The sequence below is a fragment of the Blennius ocellaris genome (genome assembly GCF_963422515.1).
Source record: "Blennius ocellaris genome assembly, chromosome: 20".
NCBI classification, from domain to species: domain Eukaryota; kingdom Metazoa; phylum Chordata; class Actinopteri; order Blenniiformes; family Blenniidae; genus Blennius; species Blennius ocellaris.
This window is the reverse complement of record NC_137669.1, coordinates 4,369,116-4,385,594: the sequence shown is the minus strand read 5'-3', so window position 1 is coordinate 4,385,594 and position 16,479 is coordinate 4,369,116. Positions and strand designations below refer to the sequence as shown.

The window sequence follows — 16,479 nt, the reverse complement described above, 5'->3', positions numbered from 1 at the left end:
CATTGTGGAGCATTTATCCATTATTAGGAGAAGCACCATTAGATTCCCTGCTGTCCTCCTCACGTCCAACAAAACACAAATGCAGAGGAACACTCTTTCGCCCCGTTTCTGCAGCAAAACACGAGGGGCGACTTGAGAACAATTGTACCTCTGGGGACGGATTTTTACTGCCCCTTGAAACGGAAGCACTTCACTTGGTCTCAAGTTTCTTCTTCTTTCATATCATGAAGAGGTACTACTTTACTATCGCTCTCTTTCAACCTGCAGATGAATGGAATATGTGACATGTCATGAACTAAGCTTGGAAAAAAAAAAAAAATAAAAAAAAAAATCTGACACGGAGAAAGAATGGCATGTTTAACAAGATCTACGTTCTCTTAACTTGTTTATCTCAACTTTCCAGAAAAAGGAAAAAAAAGGGAAAGGACGGAATAAAATGGAAAAAAGAAAATAAAAAGGAAAAATTCTAACGCATAAAAAGAAAAAATAAATAAAAAGGCAGAAAAACAAAAAAAACTGAAAAAAAGCAAAAAACAAAACAAATCAAAAAGGAAAAAAGATTAAAGCAGAAATAAAATAAAATGCTAGTCTCGCTGAAACTGTGAGGATGGAAACAGTTGTGATGAACAGCTAAATGAGTCAAGAGGGGAAATAAATTAAAAAATGACCACAAAACCTCAACATTTTATAAATTACATCAAAACCTATGACAGTAAAAACTGTTGTTTCAGTGTGAAACATGTACGAAAGCCTTTCACTGCACGTCATATTGTGTATAATTGTTGCATGTGACGAATAAAAGACTTTAATGTCAAGCCTTTTCTTTGGACTTTGTTTGGGGTGTTTTATGAGCCGATCGTCGGGGCCAGGTTCAACTGGAGGAGGCGGCAGGTCGCTGTCATACAAGGTTCTTCCCTTACAAATGAGGAAACAGAGGAGTAGAAGGACGACGGGCGTATAAAGAGTAGAGCGGGAGACGTGGACGTGGACGTGGACGTGGACGTGGAAGGGCGCCGGCGGAGATGAATGACGGCGGTGAGAAGCGAGACGACTTCTATCAGGACAGACCAGGCGGTCGGCGGCGGACGGCCGCTCCGCCACGACATCGCAACTCTTGTTGAACTGTCATCGAGCACGTAAATGTGACTGACCCCCCCCCCTCCCCTCCCCCCTCCCCCTCCTCCCCCAGTCAGACTGATGCTGCTACGACGTTACTTAACCTCAGGAGTCAAAGTGAGTTAATAAGCGGCGCGGCTGCTCTGCACGCCTCCACCGGGGCGCTCAGGTTGTCATTGAACAGCTTGACTAATCCCAGCGACGCGCCGCTCCTTCAGTCAAGAGGAGGACCTATAGATCCCACTCCAGACGAGAGGGTTACGTAAAGAGGGTTTCTGCACAGCGAGAGTCGCAACCGGTTGATGCTTGCTATGCGTCTTCCATCGTTCTGCTTTCAAATTAAGGAATTTCAGCCCAGATCGGTGGGATTTCTAGTGCTAGCACACCTAGAGACAGCGGAATAATCCTCAATTTAAACACAAGGCGAGAGAAACGGATGAAATCCAAGAATATGTAGTTTTAAGTGCTAAAAGAAAATACCAGGATTACTCTATGAAGCAGCTCAAAACAACAGCGATGAGTCAAGAAGCTTTCCGTTATCAGTTAAAAATATAGTGAATGCCTTAAGACTGTAAATAAAAATGACTTTACCTTGAACAAGATTAGTTAAGATTATTATATGTTTATATATGAAAGAAAAATACTTAAACAAGTCAAATTTTAAGTTCTACAAAAAAAAGAAAGTACAGAAAGTGTATTTTCGACATGGTGCCTTTTCAAAACGGCTCACTTGAAGCTGCGGTGCTTCACTGAGGCCGACCAGACGTGAAGGAGTCGACCAGACCGGGCGCTTTGTTCCTGACCTCTTTGTCCATGCTCTCCAGATCCTCCTTGCACAGCGTGTACAGCGGCATCGTCTCCGACATGCTGGGCTGCCGCTTCCTGCGGGACGGTCCGGGCTGCTCATCGTCCGGCCCGGACCCCGACGCCTCGTCCTGCTGCGCCGGCGCCGCCCCCCTGGGAGGCCGGGACCAGAGGGACAAGCGTGAAACACCCCGACACACAAAACCCAGGTTCTGGCAATAGTTCCTCACCACTTATTCCACAGATCTGCAAAAATCGTCATTTTATTTACACGTTGTCGTATTATTCTTGGATTTCACATTTTATTCTGAACATTTTCACCCAATTCTCGATTTATTCTTGACTTTGAGATTCTATTCGCAACATTTTCAGCTTCAACTTCTTGACTTCATGGTTGACGTTTAGGTTTTATTCTTGACTTTAAGTTTTTGTTCACATGTTCTATACTCAACTCTGCAACTTTATGATCCATTTTTCGATTTTCCCTCCTGTTTGTCTCGCTCGCCGGGCGCTTATGGCTTTACCCGGCGTTAAAGAAGTGTTTTCTCCCCGAGAGGCCGTCACACCGACGCAGCGCCGTGACAAGATACACACCGAGGACTCATGAGCATCTCCGAGTGGCGGCTGAGCGACAAAAGACCAGCGAGGCGACTCCGGGGAAGTGCGAGGCCTTTGTTGCACCTGCCACATCATCCTCGTCGAAATGTAAGACTGGAATCCCGAGACAAGAGGCGGATAAAGACACGTCGCTCGTCTGAGAGGACGTACGTGGACTGTGTCCGTCCTCGCCCGCCGAGCTCCATCAACCCATAGGATAAAAGCTTTTTATATGGTTCCTCTGCCTGGTGTCTCCTCTGGGAGTGAAGCGTCAGTCCAATCCATACATTTAACATCTGTTATGAGTTGCTCGGCGCCAATAGCCGACGGAGGAATACAATAACGTACTTCCGACTTGCTGGTGTGTCTATTCGAAGTTTTAATAAGTCTTTAGAGAATGACTTCAATAAATACAAAGAGCTACGTCCATGATGTTAATGTCTTTACATGTCCCACATTGGACCTACTTGATCGGCTGATTTCCCGGAGCATGAATTCACAGGTTTTTATGTTCATTGATGCTTCTTTTGGTACAGAAATAAGTGGCCGTGAGCCTCACAACAGCAGGAATGGAGCGGAAGTGAGGCGTTTACAACAGACGGTACGTACCCTAAGAAGACATGTACTGTCGGAGGGCTCCGTCTCCTTAATGGTCTCGGTGAGCTGACTCATAATCGGTTATTCATTCATGAGCGCTCTGGTGGTGCCAGATGACATAAATACACCCGGGGTGCTGTAAACATGAAACATGGCGTATTGACAAGCCACAGAATTGGATTTTTCTCCCTTGGCTCCGTGTGACGCGAAAAAGACGATACCGAAGCTGTCCGGTTGAGACCCGACGGCGAGTTTCCAGCCGTTTATAACCCCGCCTGTGACCATTTCGCCATTTAGCAGCCAGAATCTGCTTCCGTCAATCCACCTACCTGAGACACGTCTGCTCTCTGGGATCCGAGAGGGACATCGAGCCCGTCTGGAGGAACGACGGCGGCCGCTGCGCCTGAGGTCCCCTCCGGATCAGCTTCCCCGTCACGGGGTCGTAGGTCCGGACCTCCGGAGCCGGGGGCCTCGGGTGGACCGGCGCCGGGTGGAAGAGTTGCTTCTGCAGGGATTCTTGATGATCGGAAAGAGCTGCTGGACTGTTGCTCCTACGAACGAGCAGGAACAACGATATAAGAAGTCGGGAGACATTGGTATCGGGCCGATACTGCATGGAGAACTTGTACTCCTTACAGATCCCCGATGCAAGTAATAGATCATAAGCCCCCTGTCGCTCATTAGTTTAACTGCTCAGTGCATAGCTACATGCTAAATGCTACATGCTACAGTCAACGGTGCATAATGTCGACTGTTAGGCTGTTGGAGGTGACGTAGCATTAGAGTTTCCTGACAATAGAGCCTTCATATCATTTGCATATGGAGAATAAATTAGGCTTGAAGACATTTAAGAATTGCTCGTATTGGTAAGCAGCCATCTGTGAATCGGCGCCTCCCAAATAAAAACGCTCGATGTGCTTAAAGTGATGGACGGATGTCTGCCTCGCTCACCTCAGCGTCTTGGAGAAATCCTCCTTCAGGGGGTACAGCTGCTCCTCCACCCTCTCCCAGCGCTCCAGGCAGCTCCACAGCCAGTCGGGGTTGACCACATAGAGGTGCTTGCAGCCTTGAGCTTGGCGGACCTTCTCCGTGCCTGAGTGACCACGGCGACAAGTCAAGAACAGGTTCGGACCTCGTGACTCAAAACTGACCTCAAACAAACACGAGAGTACCCCTCGGTCGATGACTCGGCTTTTATTCAGGCAGAAAACAGCCGCCCGGTCAATACCATTAGCGGGGTAACGAGGACGATCCGTCTCTGGGAGTCACTTTATTGTGACTTTCACTGATACGTTTCGGGGTTTGTCGTGTTTGGAACCGCCGGCAGATGAAAGCGTCTCTGCTTCAGTGACACGGCTGAAGTCTGACAAAGAAACACCGCGGACATTTTTGAGTGCGGAAACTCATTAACCTGAGGCGACCCTCGATGTGCATGACTAAAAATCTCATTTTCTCCTTTCGTACCAAACAACTTCCTGTATTTGTGCAGTTGTAACGTGCAGTTTGCCAGAAACTAATTAGATGAAAGACTTTTAATAACTACAAACACTCCAAGATGTAATTATGGGTCTCCATGTACGCAGGTTGTACCGTATTTTCACCTCTCAATCTTCAAACTCAAATTATCAGAAAGTCTTTTTGAAAAAATAAGTGCAATTTCCACATTAGTTAGTATAATGTTAGTTTTTATGCTGCCTGCACATGAGAATGTATATATTTATCAACTGTGATCCTTCTGTTAAGTCATCCTGGGCTCCTTCAGAGGGTCTATGTCAGACGTGGACAGGCTGGTCCAACAGAAAATACTGAGCCACATTCATCTCCGGTGACTTCGTTCTGAAGTTTCTCTCAGAATGTCATGTTACACAACGTCTCAAGTAAAAATGCACCATTTTTAAGTTTTCCCATCAGAAAAGTTTCACATTTAGACGGCAAGGGTTTGAAAAGCAAAAACACAAGAAGCATTAACAAGACATTTGTATGGACAGACGACCAAGTATAAAACTAATAAGTCCCGGTAGAATATGGACGAGGAGTCAAGGCACTCTGGAGGCAAACCTTGTCAATATTGTCCATCTACTGAGCATGTGCAGAAGAACTATTTACTACGGCCGTGGTGTGTATGCATAGTTTCTGAAAAAAACAGACAGAATCTGAGCATTTTAGAAAAGTTGCGTTTTCCTGCGTCGTGTAAACCAGTGTTTTTCAACCTTTTTGAGCCAAGGCACACTTTTTTGTTTGGAAAAACCTGGAGGCACACCACCACACTAAAATGTTAAAATGTGAAACTCTGTAGCCTCTATTAACAATATAAAGTCATTCTCATCAAATTTTTATCAATAGGAATCAAATAAATACAGAAAAAAGTATTTCCCAATTTCTTTCTTTTATTTTGACTCACTGTGAAACCTGGACCTGATGGATGAAGAACTGAGATCCTGGTTCACATTCTTCCTTTTCAAAATCTTCTCCATCACCGTCACTGAAACAGTACTTTGATACAAGATGGTAGCAGGAGGTGGAGATTAACCACACTGACGTCTGTTAAGTTTCGATTCCACCGGCAAAGTTCTGTGCTGCCATCTAGTGGCGAAGAGTATTTATACATGATTACTCTGCAACACACTGCTCTCACAGCTGCTGTGAGAGCAAATGATTTTTTAGAAAAAAATGTGAAATTGGATAATTTCCCACGGCACACCTGACTAGATCTCGCGGAAACACCAGTGTGCCGCGGCACAGTGGTTGAAAAACACTGGTGTAAACAGAGCCCCAATATTCTGCTTTCACTTGAAAACATTGCCTCATTTTGATAGAGAGAGTCTGTTCGTTGGCTTCGGGGACATAAAAAGGAGTGATGGAGAGTTTCGACACAGGACAGTAACCGTGAGGTGAATGATTGACAGGCGTACGTGCGCGGTGAAACCATCCGGTACCCGTCGGCTGTTCAGGCAACACAAGAGACATTTCTCGTTCCAGACAAAGGGTCACGCTGTTACGTCGCCCCCGATTCCATCTCTGGCTGATATTTCTCTCTTGGTGGTGCACAAAGTGAGTGATTGCCAAGTGCTGCTCTCAGCGGGATCGGCTTCCACGGCAACGGCGCCACTTCCTGTGCTTCTTTCTCGATGGTAAGTTGGACGTGCGAATCCACTCAGATTTTCCAGGAGATATCGAAAAAGAAATATGTATTCTCTGCATCCTGTAAGTCTATAATCGGTTTGATCTTACTTGCTTTTTGAAAAAGAAAACTCTCCCTGCTGTATTCGTTTGCTGGTCAACTCACATGTACAAAACTGCAACGCAGCTCTGTGCTGGGTGTCAATATTTAAAATCGCAGTGATTTGACTTCCCATCAAAATCTTGCTGGGTAGACATGAAACTTTTCTGGATGCAACAAACAAAAACAATGTCATTTCCCATTGATTTCTCTTGGGTCTTGTTTAGTATCATGGCCTGTTTTCTAAAACTCTAACTAGCTGAGCCCTAATAATTCAGGTTACTTGTGGATATACTGCATATACATTGATGGAACACAGAAAAAAAGACTGTGGGGTTCAAAGGGTTTACGATTCAACTTCTTTCACCAGCTGTATACTTGAGCTGAGCAACTAATGGGCAAATGGTACACTCTGGGCAGATTATTAGTCCGTCACAGGACTTGTAGAGGGAGGGAGGGAGGAAAGGAGGGAGGGATGGACGCACACAGTCCCAAATTAACTGAGGAAGTAACTTGTCTGAGGAAGAAAGCCGGCAGCAGCTTCAGCAGTATCACACCAAGACATTTAACCAGAGCACACAAAATGCTTGATTACCAATTAAGATTAATTAAGACCGAAGGCTGAAACTCCGTTGACATTTAAACAAGCCTTGCATGAGCCTCGTTGAATTCTGGCATCATTAGCCAATCCTGACATCCGTCAATTATAAATAGCCCCGAGCACACAGTTATGTAAAAACAAAAATGAGTGAGAAAGAAAGACCGGATTCAAATCCCACAGTGACAGACGACACGACTCTAAACCTGGTAACGCGGTGAATTTGAGTCGACTTACCGGCCCTGGCTGCGATGAGGTGTGTCGTTCGATTGGGGTCCTGGGAACTCAGGAGCAGATTCCTGTCGATCTTGGCCCCCAGGGCTTTGGCGTGGTAGTACTCGCGAGTCCTTTCCATGTGGTAGTTGGTCGGGTACAGGCCGCTGAACACGATGGTCGTGCTCTCCAGTGTCTTGCCCTTCAGCTCGGGGACGATCTTGCGGATGTCCGGCGTGTCGGCGGCCCCCTCCTTCAGGAAGGACTCGTAGCGGGCGTAGTACTCGGCGTGGATCCTCTCAAGCACCTCCTCCAGGTAGATGAGGTGATCGTCCTGGTCGCGATCGGGCTCGTCCTCCTCGTCCTCCTCCTCGTCTTCCATGCTCTGGTCGAGCAACTCCTCGCCCATGGTGACGCCCGATTGCTCGCTATTCTGGGACTCCGTCTCGGGCTCCCTCTTATCTGGGCAGCCGTTGCCGAGCTCGGGGTCGGGGAGGGCGACCCCCGGGGGTTCCGCCACGTCCGAGCGGTTCTCGCATTCGACCCCTTCTTTGCCGTCCCCTTCGCTTCCCTTGATCGCGTTGGTGGCTTCCTGAGTGGCTCCGTCCTTCCCAGAATCCTTTGCCTGACCGGCCCTGCCGTCACTATCGCTGTCTGACGAGGGAGGCTTTTCTACAACGGAGTCGTTGTCGCTGTCGCTGGAAAGGTCAAAGTCTAGATTATTGGAGGCGTGGCTCTGCGACGACTTTGCATCTTTTTGTACCTCTTGCGTCCTGCTGCCGTTGTCCTCCGAAACATTCGTTTCACTGTTCACCTGAGTTTCCATTGAGCCCACCCCGGAGTCCACCTCGGCCTGAGACCCTTGTCCTAATTCGGTATCCAGCACACCTGTGGGGTGAGTCCGTTCATTGGTTGCTACTCCCTGAGAGGATTGAGGCGTCGTGGATTCTTCCCTTCCGGAAACATTCTGCTCCTTTAACTTTTTCCTGAGGCCGTTGTTCTGTTCATCGGCGCCAGTCGGTCCGACGTGTTCTGGGCTTTCTGCCAGTCGGCTTGAGGGGCCCCCTGCTGGGAAAAAGAGAGATTGAAGTTGTAATTTAAAGATGAATACATAATGCTAATGACATTGTTTTCAGTGTGTGTGTGAACTGAAGTCGTTTTCAAAACATTGCTGTGTAAACATCAACCTTTTCTGAAGCAAAAACTTTGTACCGTAATTTCCCAAAAAAAAGAAAGAAAGGTCAGAGTTGCGTGATGCCCTTGAACGCATCACCCATAACGTGTAAAAAAAAATCCCTAAATTAGCAGTGTCATTGTTTAAGCTCCAGGATTCAAAGTGTGTGAAGAAAGTAGTGGCTTATAGTCCAGAAATTACAGGAGTTTCATCACAAAAAAAAAAACCCCAACAGCTCCAACTTCTGGCCTGGCATGGTAACTACATCATTTTCAATGTTTCTGTCATGGCTTTTTGCTGTGTAAACGTGAAACTTTTCTGAAATTACAAAAATGTCCTGAACACGAGGCCTTAAAGTTTTCCTTATTAGACAATTAGCGACAATACACCGCCGCCTTGTCCACATATTTCTCGTGAAATAAAGTATTGGGTAATGTTTGAGCTGCAGAGCGGCGATCGGTCGCTGTAGCTACCTTATATGACTTGCGTGAGCCAATTCCAGCCACTGGCACTCATAGTCTAATTAGAGCCTGAGAAAACCTTCTATCCTCATGTGTTTGCCACTTGGTTAGCACTTGATTTTAAAAATATCTTTTAGAGTACATGCATCATTTGGAATTCACTAACCTCATTAGGTAGTTATTGCCAGTTTCACCAAGCACTTCAGTTTAATGCATTCTGGAAGGTTAAATTGAGCAATTACAAAGCGCTTAGTCATAACCTTTCCAACATTTTGCACCAGTAAACAGAGGAATAACCCAGATTTTAGCACGGGAAGAGCTTCTTCTGGCTGCCCTGTTGGCAAATAGTTCTGAGAGATGAATCAGATTGCCCCGGGCTCGCCGAGTCACAGCAGTGAGACGGTTTGCAGAGTGAGTTGCAAAGTGGTTCAATCGTCTACATCATACATCAACATAACCTACAAAACAATAGCCTATGTAAGGCTCTATTTAAAGTGACATTTTCAAGTAAATACGGGAGACTTTCGCTGCGTTTTGGGCGTCCGTTCATACGACAACTGTGCTCCGAGTCACTGAAAATTTGGCTTTTTGAAAACGCTGTGAAAGCAGAACTTTTTTTTGAAATGCAAGAAATGTCAGTGTTCTCCCGTTTCAGTGTTGACAGACAAAGTCTAAAGGCAGAACACTTAAAAAATGCAGAAACGATGCGTTTTTCCCCCCCCCCTTGAGACATTGTTGAGTAAACAGAGTCGACATAGGAACAAACCTCAGCGTGTTTAAAGAAGGTCTGTCGGTTCCATGACTGAACCGCAAACATCCGTCCACAGAAAACACGTGAGGTGTTCAGGAAAGTGACTGGAAATGCCATTCAAATGGCAACGTTTTATAATAAGCATGAGCCATTCACACAGAAACGGAAAGAAAGGAAAAACAAAAAGAAAAGATGATGTAGTTTGCATGCCAGGCCACTAGTTGGTGCTGTAGTGTAACACAAACAACCACGCAGACAAACAACAGTACAATTTAAATAAAACCTTTTCTGTACCGTAGAGGGCCACTCGGTATTTGGTTAATATAAGAAGTGTGTCTCAAGAGGAGCTGCTTAGGTAAACGTATACACTTTGTTTCTATTGCTCCCGATCGTCATTAGTGACGGTTATTAACAATCTGACATTTGGGGAATTCCGCTTCACAATGATGGGAAGAGAACACTTCACCTCCAGATTATTATCTGGGATTATCCACATGCAGTAACGCAGCAAACCACTAAAGTCCACTCTTTGTCGTCAAATGATGTGAAAATAGAAAGAAAACTGCTTGGTTTATTAAAATATTGCATATTAATGTTGTGTCACACGCGAAAGGCGAACGACATTGGATTTTATCCAGATAAATGTGGAATTAAAACTATCCAACTGCGCCGGCGCTGCCTTTGGTAATACTGAGTTGAAAAGAAGCAATCGTGTCGCCATTAAGGCAAAAGTGCTCCGGGCTTTTAATTTGACACGCGGCATTAAAAGCGGTGACAAGTTGTTAAAAGTAACAAAGCCACTGCAAGCGAACAAGCCCCCCCCCCACACCTGCTTCGACTGCAGAGGGAGCTTCTGTGTGACTGACTTATGTAACGGAGTGTGTGCAGTGGGTGAACTGCTGAACCCCGTATGAAGCTCAGACTCCTCTGGAACACAGGATCAGTGTGAGCAGGAGCCATCAGATAATTGATGTGACAGCCTGAGAGTGGGTGTAAATAAAAAAAAAAGGAGGGTGGAGGGTGGGGGTCCTGCAACTGATGCTATGGAGACACACTGGCTGACTCTGCGTAGCTTGTTTGTTTTTTTGCTGTTTTAATGCAGAATTCCACCGACATCATCGCTGCTTCAGACATTAATGGAAGACGAACCGAGGTCAAACTGTGGTTTTGTTATTGGGCTTCCTGAAGGTTTGTGGGCTCAGCTTGGCGTTTAACACCGGCGACACTTTTATAAAACAATGAGCATGAAGTAGTAACCTATAGCGACACGCCAACCTATCAAATCACATTAAAGTCCTTGTGAAATGAAAATTCGACCTCCAAAACACTCTGGCTGTCGCTTCTAGGGACATTTTTTATGCTAACTGGCCTCAAGGGTAAAATGTTAAAACACGGCAATCTGCGAGAAAATAGCCGATAAACAGTGGTATTTCCTCTACTGGGCGGAGCTTCTGACAATAATAGAGTGACATCACTGGTTGTGCACACGCCCAAGTTGTGTTTACATTATGGAGGATCAGAGTTTTGACCACGAAGAGGCTGAATTTAACCATATTTCATCATCATCATCATTTCAAACCCAGTGATTGATGAAGAAGACACAGAAGGGTCGTTCTGCCATCGGTGACCCCGTCTGGAACATGTTGGAGGAAGAAGACGCTTCGTCCTCCATTCGTCCTCGTCTCCTCGCCTCAGCAGCCGCCAGTTTTCACCTTTGAGACTTTGAGGCGTCCTGACTTTTGGCAGAACGACTTCCTGGATCATGTCGAAGCGCTTTTCCAACTGTGCGGAATCACCGAAGATAAATCCAGGTATTACTTGATCGTCTACTAGCTGCCTGAGCTAGCAGCTAGCAGCTAGCTGCTCCTGCCGCCTGTGCTCCTTTTCTCCTCTCTCGGTCTCTTCCAGGCTCAATCTTTCATCAAGTCTCATAAAACACCGACTATAACTTCAAAACACTGTTAAAACTTTGATATTTCAGAGGGAAACAAGCCGATATAAACACAACAGATGGAGATCTGCACAACTCTTGACGTCACGCCCACGAAGAAGGATTCCCCCCGACTTCCTCGGCTGGAGATTCAAAATTCAAATAACTTTGTTATGCGACAACAGTGGTGGGGCAGAGTCGGAGGAACCTTAGAAGTAGAACCCAAACTATCGTTTTTTTGCAAAGTAGTGTTTTACATTTCACAAGGCCTTTAATCCTAATTTATGCTCCAGTTCCTGTGTCGGTGCATCTCTGTCAATGAGTATTTGTTACCCTCACCCGCAGAAAACCACTGAAATGACCTCAGGAGAAAAACCGAGAACACATCTGATCATTTAAATAACACTTCATTAATTGTGTTTGATTTCTCATGGCGAGTCGGTGTGACAGGAATCCACGAGGGGAACGTCGGGTTTCATTTCAAAGGAAAAAGAGTGACCAGAAATAAAATGTCATTAACTTTCTGAAACCGCCTGCGGGGCCTGGGACTCATTTTATGAGATTAAAAGTTACGCTGTCAGAGTTTAATCGCTGAAAATGATCAAATAAATGGCAAATATGATTTAAAAAAAAAAAAAAACTTTTGAAACGTCGCTTTGTGGGAAAAAAAAAAGAAGAAGCAAGAACTGCTTTATTCCTGCCTAATTTGTTGATAAAACTGATGGGAATATAACGTTTCTAAAATGTCTGCACGATTGGAGTCTCATTTCGATATTTGTTGATTCTTCAGGTCTCTTAATGTAAACAATTTTGGGGGGGAAACTGTGATGCATTTGCAAAAAAAAAAAAAAAAGGGGGGGCTGGCAGAGCAAAAGAAAGCAGCCGTCTTTATCAAAGAGAAATAAAAGTGTCATAATCTACCGCCAGGCTTAAATTCAGCCTCGTTCACACGATCACTTTGAGATCAAATTACACGGTGGTTTAGAAAGTTGCCCCCCCCCCTCGTTTCCATGGAGACGAGACCAGATCGTTTTTCGAAAAGTTGCGATTTCAGCGACTTGAAGCCTTTTTCACTTGAAACTCAAGTCGACGATCAATATGAATCCAGGTACCAGTGACACATCCTGACAGCGTCTGAGGGAATCCTTCATTACCACCAATATAACGTCCAGAAATACTTGGAGTACTTTCTTACTTATCAAATCATTAAGGTGAAGACCATCACAGCCCCTGTTCCAGATTATTTTCTTCAATACGTGGACACATTTTGTATCCTCGAGTGTGAAAACATGACCAAACAATCCCAACTTAAAGGTGTACAGGAGGATTTTCCCGAATTTTAGGAAAGACCCGCCCTCTCCACCTTTTGAAAAAAATGCACATGCGCAACGCTCTCCCTGCTCCCGAGACGGAACGCCGACTAAAACATGTGCAAGAGACGTGACGAGCCCAGTTCTCCTCGTGCACGCTCTGTTGACAAGTCACAAGTCGCCGTCGCTCACATCGCTCATCGTAATAACTACTGACGATGCAAATTACAAAACAAACTAATCAACCCTGGAAAGTTACAATATAGACGTCGATAACTTTTACTGGAAGTGATTTGAAATGGATTTCTCCAAATAGAAGCCAAACTTTACCTGTGGAGTAGAAACTTCACGACTGAAGCATCAGTGGGAAGCCCAACCTGGGCTTTCAGCGCCATCGTGTGAAACAATCTCCCAAAAACACTCTGGTCTTCTTTCTCTCTTCCCAAGCCTTTCTCTTCTTCTCATACACTTCCAAGACACGTTTTCTCTTGCGACCCTCTGCCATTTCCAAAGTACCCGGTGAGAACTGCGAGCTCGCTGAAGGCGTAGCTCACCATAGACACCTGAAAGCGCGCATGCGCAGAAAGTGAAAACTAATAGATCCACGCTACCTGGGGACGAGCACGTACGACGGCCTGACGTAATATATCACCAGAATGATTGACAGTTGGGAGGACCAATAGTCTTGATGATCCACCCGGAAAAAGAACATCCTCCTGTACACCTTTAACGGTCGAGACGTTGGAAAAAATGTCACGTTGAAGTTTTTTTTTCTTTCTTTCTCCAGATGAGACTTAAATGAAAATCCTCGACAGCTCCGGAGAGACGCGGGTTCAGCGTATTTCTAATTAAACCTTTAGAAGCGCTCAGTAACTCCCAGCAGGAAACACTCCAGTGCTCTCCTGTCTCCGCGCCACAGAGAGCCGCGTGACGCCGTGTGCTGGCTCGCTTGTTAGCCGTGTGTGTGTGTGTGTGTGTGTGTGTGTGTGTGTGTGTGTGTGTGTGTGTGTACACGGTGCTGGAAACCACCAAGTGGACAGTGCTTTCTTTGGGTTGCATAAACTGGCAACAGTTGAGTTTATAACTATGACCAACTAAGAGGAGAGGAAGAAAAAATTAAATCCAAAAAAATAAAAGCTCCTCTCAAAGTCGTGAACCAATCGTCTAAATATACAACAACGAGATAAATAAGTTTGTTTTGCTGAATGCAAAATGTAGGAAAACACAAGTCGGAACATTTATTTGTATCGTCTATCGTTTATCCGTTTTGTGGAAAAAAATTCCTTTTGGTTCACTGTGGTATTTTTAAATATCTTTTAAAGAGGCCCTGCCTCCAAAAAACAAAACAAAAACAACCAGACAAAATTGATTTAAAAAAAATAAGAAAAAATAAACAGGAAATAAAGTAGTGAGAGGCTTGGCTTAAAAAAAAAAGTGGCCAAAATGTTTGAAACAGTCAAGAATGCAGTACAAATGGGGTAAAATGTTAAAATAGCTGAAAAAAAGAACTGGCCAGAAACGATCAAAGCAGTTAAAACTCCTAAAAAATGGCTACAAAAACGTAAAAAATAAATAAACCGTATTCCACATTCTCGCCATGAAACATTGATTTGGTGGACCTGGACGAGCTCGTGTCGTTCCAGCCCCCGATCGGGTTCATCCCAGACCCCTACCTTTCCTGGCGGTCTGAGCTTCGCGGGAGCCGGGCGGAGCGTTGATGTCCCCGGCGCCCTGGAAGTACACGTACTTCTTCACAGTGATGAGGTTCGGCGCGAACTTCCACACGTCCTCGCGGTCGTCGATGATGCACACCATCGAGTCGCCGCAGGGGAAAAGGTTCCTGTCGTTCCGCCGGCGACACACACAAACAAGACGTCAATCACCCGTCGTGGCGGCGGCGGAAATTAGCAGCGCTTTCTTTCTGTCGGGAGTCGCCGGATTTCACTTGATAATAAGACGTGGTTGCATCAGGAGGCGACAATCAAAGTGACGGGAAGAAACACAATATGTGGGAATTCGCGTTTTATTCAATCAAGCAATGCATCCTTTAAGACGTTCCGTTGTCATTTCTACAATTTAGATATATTCTATTACATTTGTAGCTTTTGTTAAAAATATAATAGAATCATTTCTAAAGATATTTAATGGATTTTGCTGCTTTAGCTGTTTTATGGATCTTTGGGTATTTTAGCCTCTCTGGCCGGTTGTTTGTCATGTAAAGCTTTAGGACTCTTCTTTTCTTTCTCTTTAATTTTGCCTTTTCTTCTCTTTTCATTTTTCTTTCAGTATTTTGTCTATTTCCATTCATTCTCCTCATGTCGTTTTTCATATTTTATTTCTATTTCTCTTTCTTCTCTTGAGTTTTGTGGGGATTTTTCATCTCTTTTCTTTTCCCTTCATCCAATTTAATTTCCATAAACAACTGTACTTGCAATTTTATTGATTTTAGTTTGAAATGTTTTCCTGTAGTTGTTTTTTTAAATGTATTTTCAGTCCAGTAGTTTAAGCTATTTTGTATAATTGAACCAGTTCAGCTATTCTGTCTATGTTACCTTCCTTAACTATTTTTAGCCTGGAGGAGATTTTAGAAACTCAGTGTGGGATGTTGAAAAAACCAAATGTGTGTTTAACTTATTTTGTGAAAGCTTCGTGGAGCTGCAGAGCCCCGGGTTCAGTCCAACATCTCAAGTTATGGACAAAGAAGAACTAGTTGGGGGTTTCAAACTTAAATAGCTCATCTTTAACAACTTCTGTCATGAAAACACCAAAAAATCCCAACATCCCAATCCGAAGAACTTCCTATTCGCTTATGGCTCCGCTGATTAACACAGATTCAATTGGTTCTCAAATAAAATATGTAAAAGGCTCCAGACATTGATAGTTTGGCTTCTTACCTCAGGTTCCCCGTCTTGGAGAACGGGTCGATGCATTCGTCTCTGGAAAGGATTCTGTGAGAAAAAAGCTTCTTTTCAGGATCCAGAAAGCCTAAAAAAAAAAAGAGATGCATGTTTGAATTTTAATTCATCTCCAAGGCTGAACTGGGTTAATTCACCTTGTTCTGATTCAGTTCACTTCTGAAACTCCTACTTTTAAATAACGGGAGACGATAGTGGAACAAGCTTTTGGCATTTTACACGCCAATAATGTAACGGAAGACTTTATCCATCCCATGATGGTGATAATCAAATCAACACAATGATAAATAATACATAAAAATCAATAAGGTGAAAAGGACTATGAAATAAATATTGAATACATCTTAAAAAAAATAAAAACGCAGGTTTGTCATCGACAAGGTAACACCTTGAAAACTTTAAGTCATATTTATATAATTTGCATTATTAGCTGCCGTCAATACATTTTCAAAGAGTTGTTGCAAAGCGACATCTTATTATTCCATCATGATATTGGCTCTAATATCTCAATACACTATGACTCCATTATTGCTTGCTTCGATCCGCCTTCGGTGCTGATGACAGTTTTAGAGGGAGTGTGATGTAGTGAAGCCCCCCCCCCGTCCCCCCCAGCAGGGTCAGCAGTGAAAACCAATAGAAAAAGCATTAAACATTCATCACACGGGGAGCAGAGCAGAGCAGAGCAGGAGGCCGGCCCGATCACACAGATACACCTCTATGACAGATTACAGCATGAATACTGAAAACCATGTGAGCAGAGCACAACATCTGGACACGCCGGGGGCTTCGGGAG

At 44.6% G+C, this 16,479-nt stretch overlaps 1 protein-coding gene across 1 annotated transcript in view; it reads right to left on the bottom strand.

Annotated features, from left to right (window-relative positions):
* Positions 1–16,479, bottom strand: part of ctdp1 (CTD (carboxy-terminal domain, RNA polymerase II, polypeptide A) phosphatase, subunit 1) — a gene marked incomplete at its 5' end in the record, with an annotated part of 78,100 nt that overhangs the window by 54,239 nt on the left and 7,382 nt on the right. The window contains 6 exons of the mRNA XM_080516592.1: positions 1,920–2,073; positions 3,444–3,665; positions 4,066–4,207; positions 7,170–8,213; positions 14,445–14,611; positions 15,666–15,756. Coding sequence (XP_080372718.1) covers positions 1,920–2,073; positions 3,444–3,665; positions 4,066–4,207; positions 7,170–8,213; positions 14,445–14,611; positions 15,666–15,756 — 1,820 coding nt within the window. The remainder of the gene's footprint in view (positions 1–1,919; positions 2,074–3,443; positions 3,666–4,065; positions 4,208–7,169; positions 8,214–14,444; positions 14,612–15,665; positions 15,757–16,479) is intronic.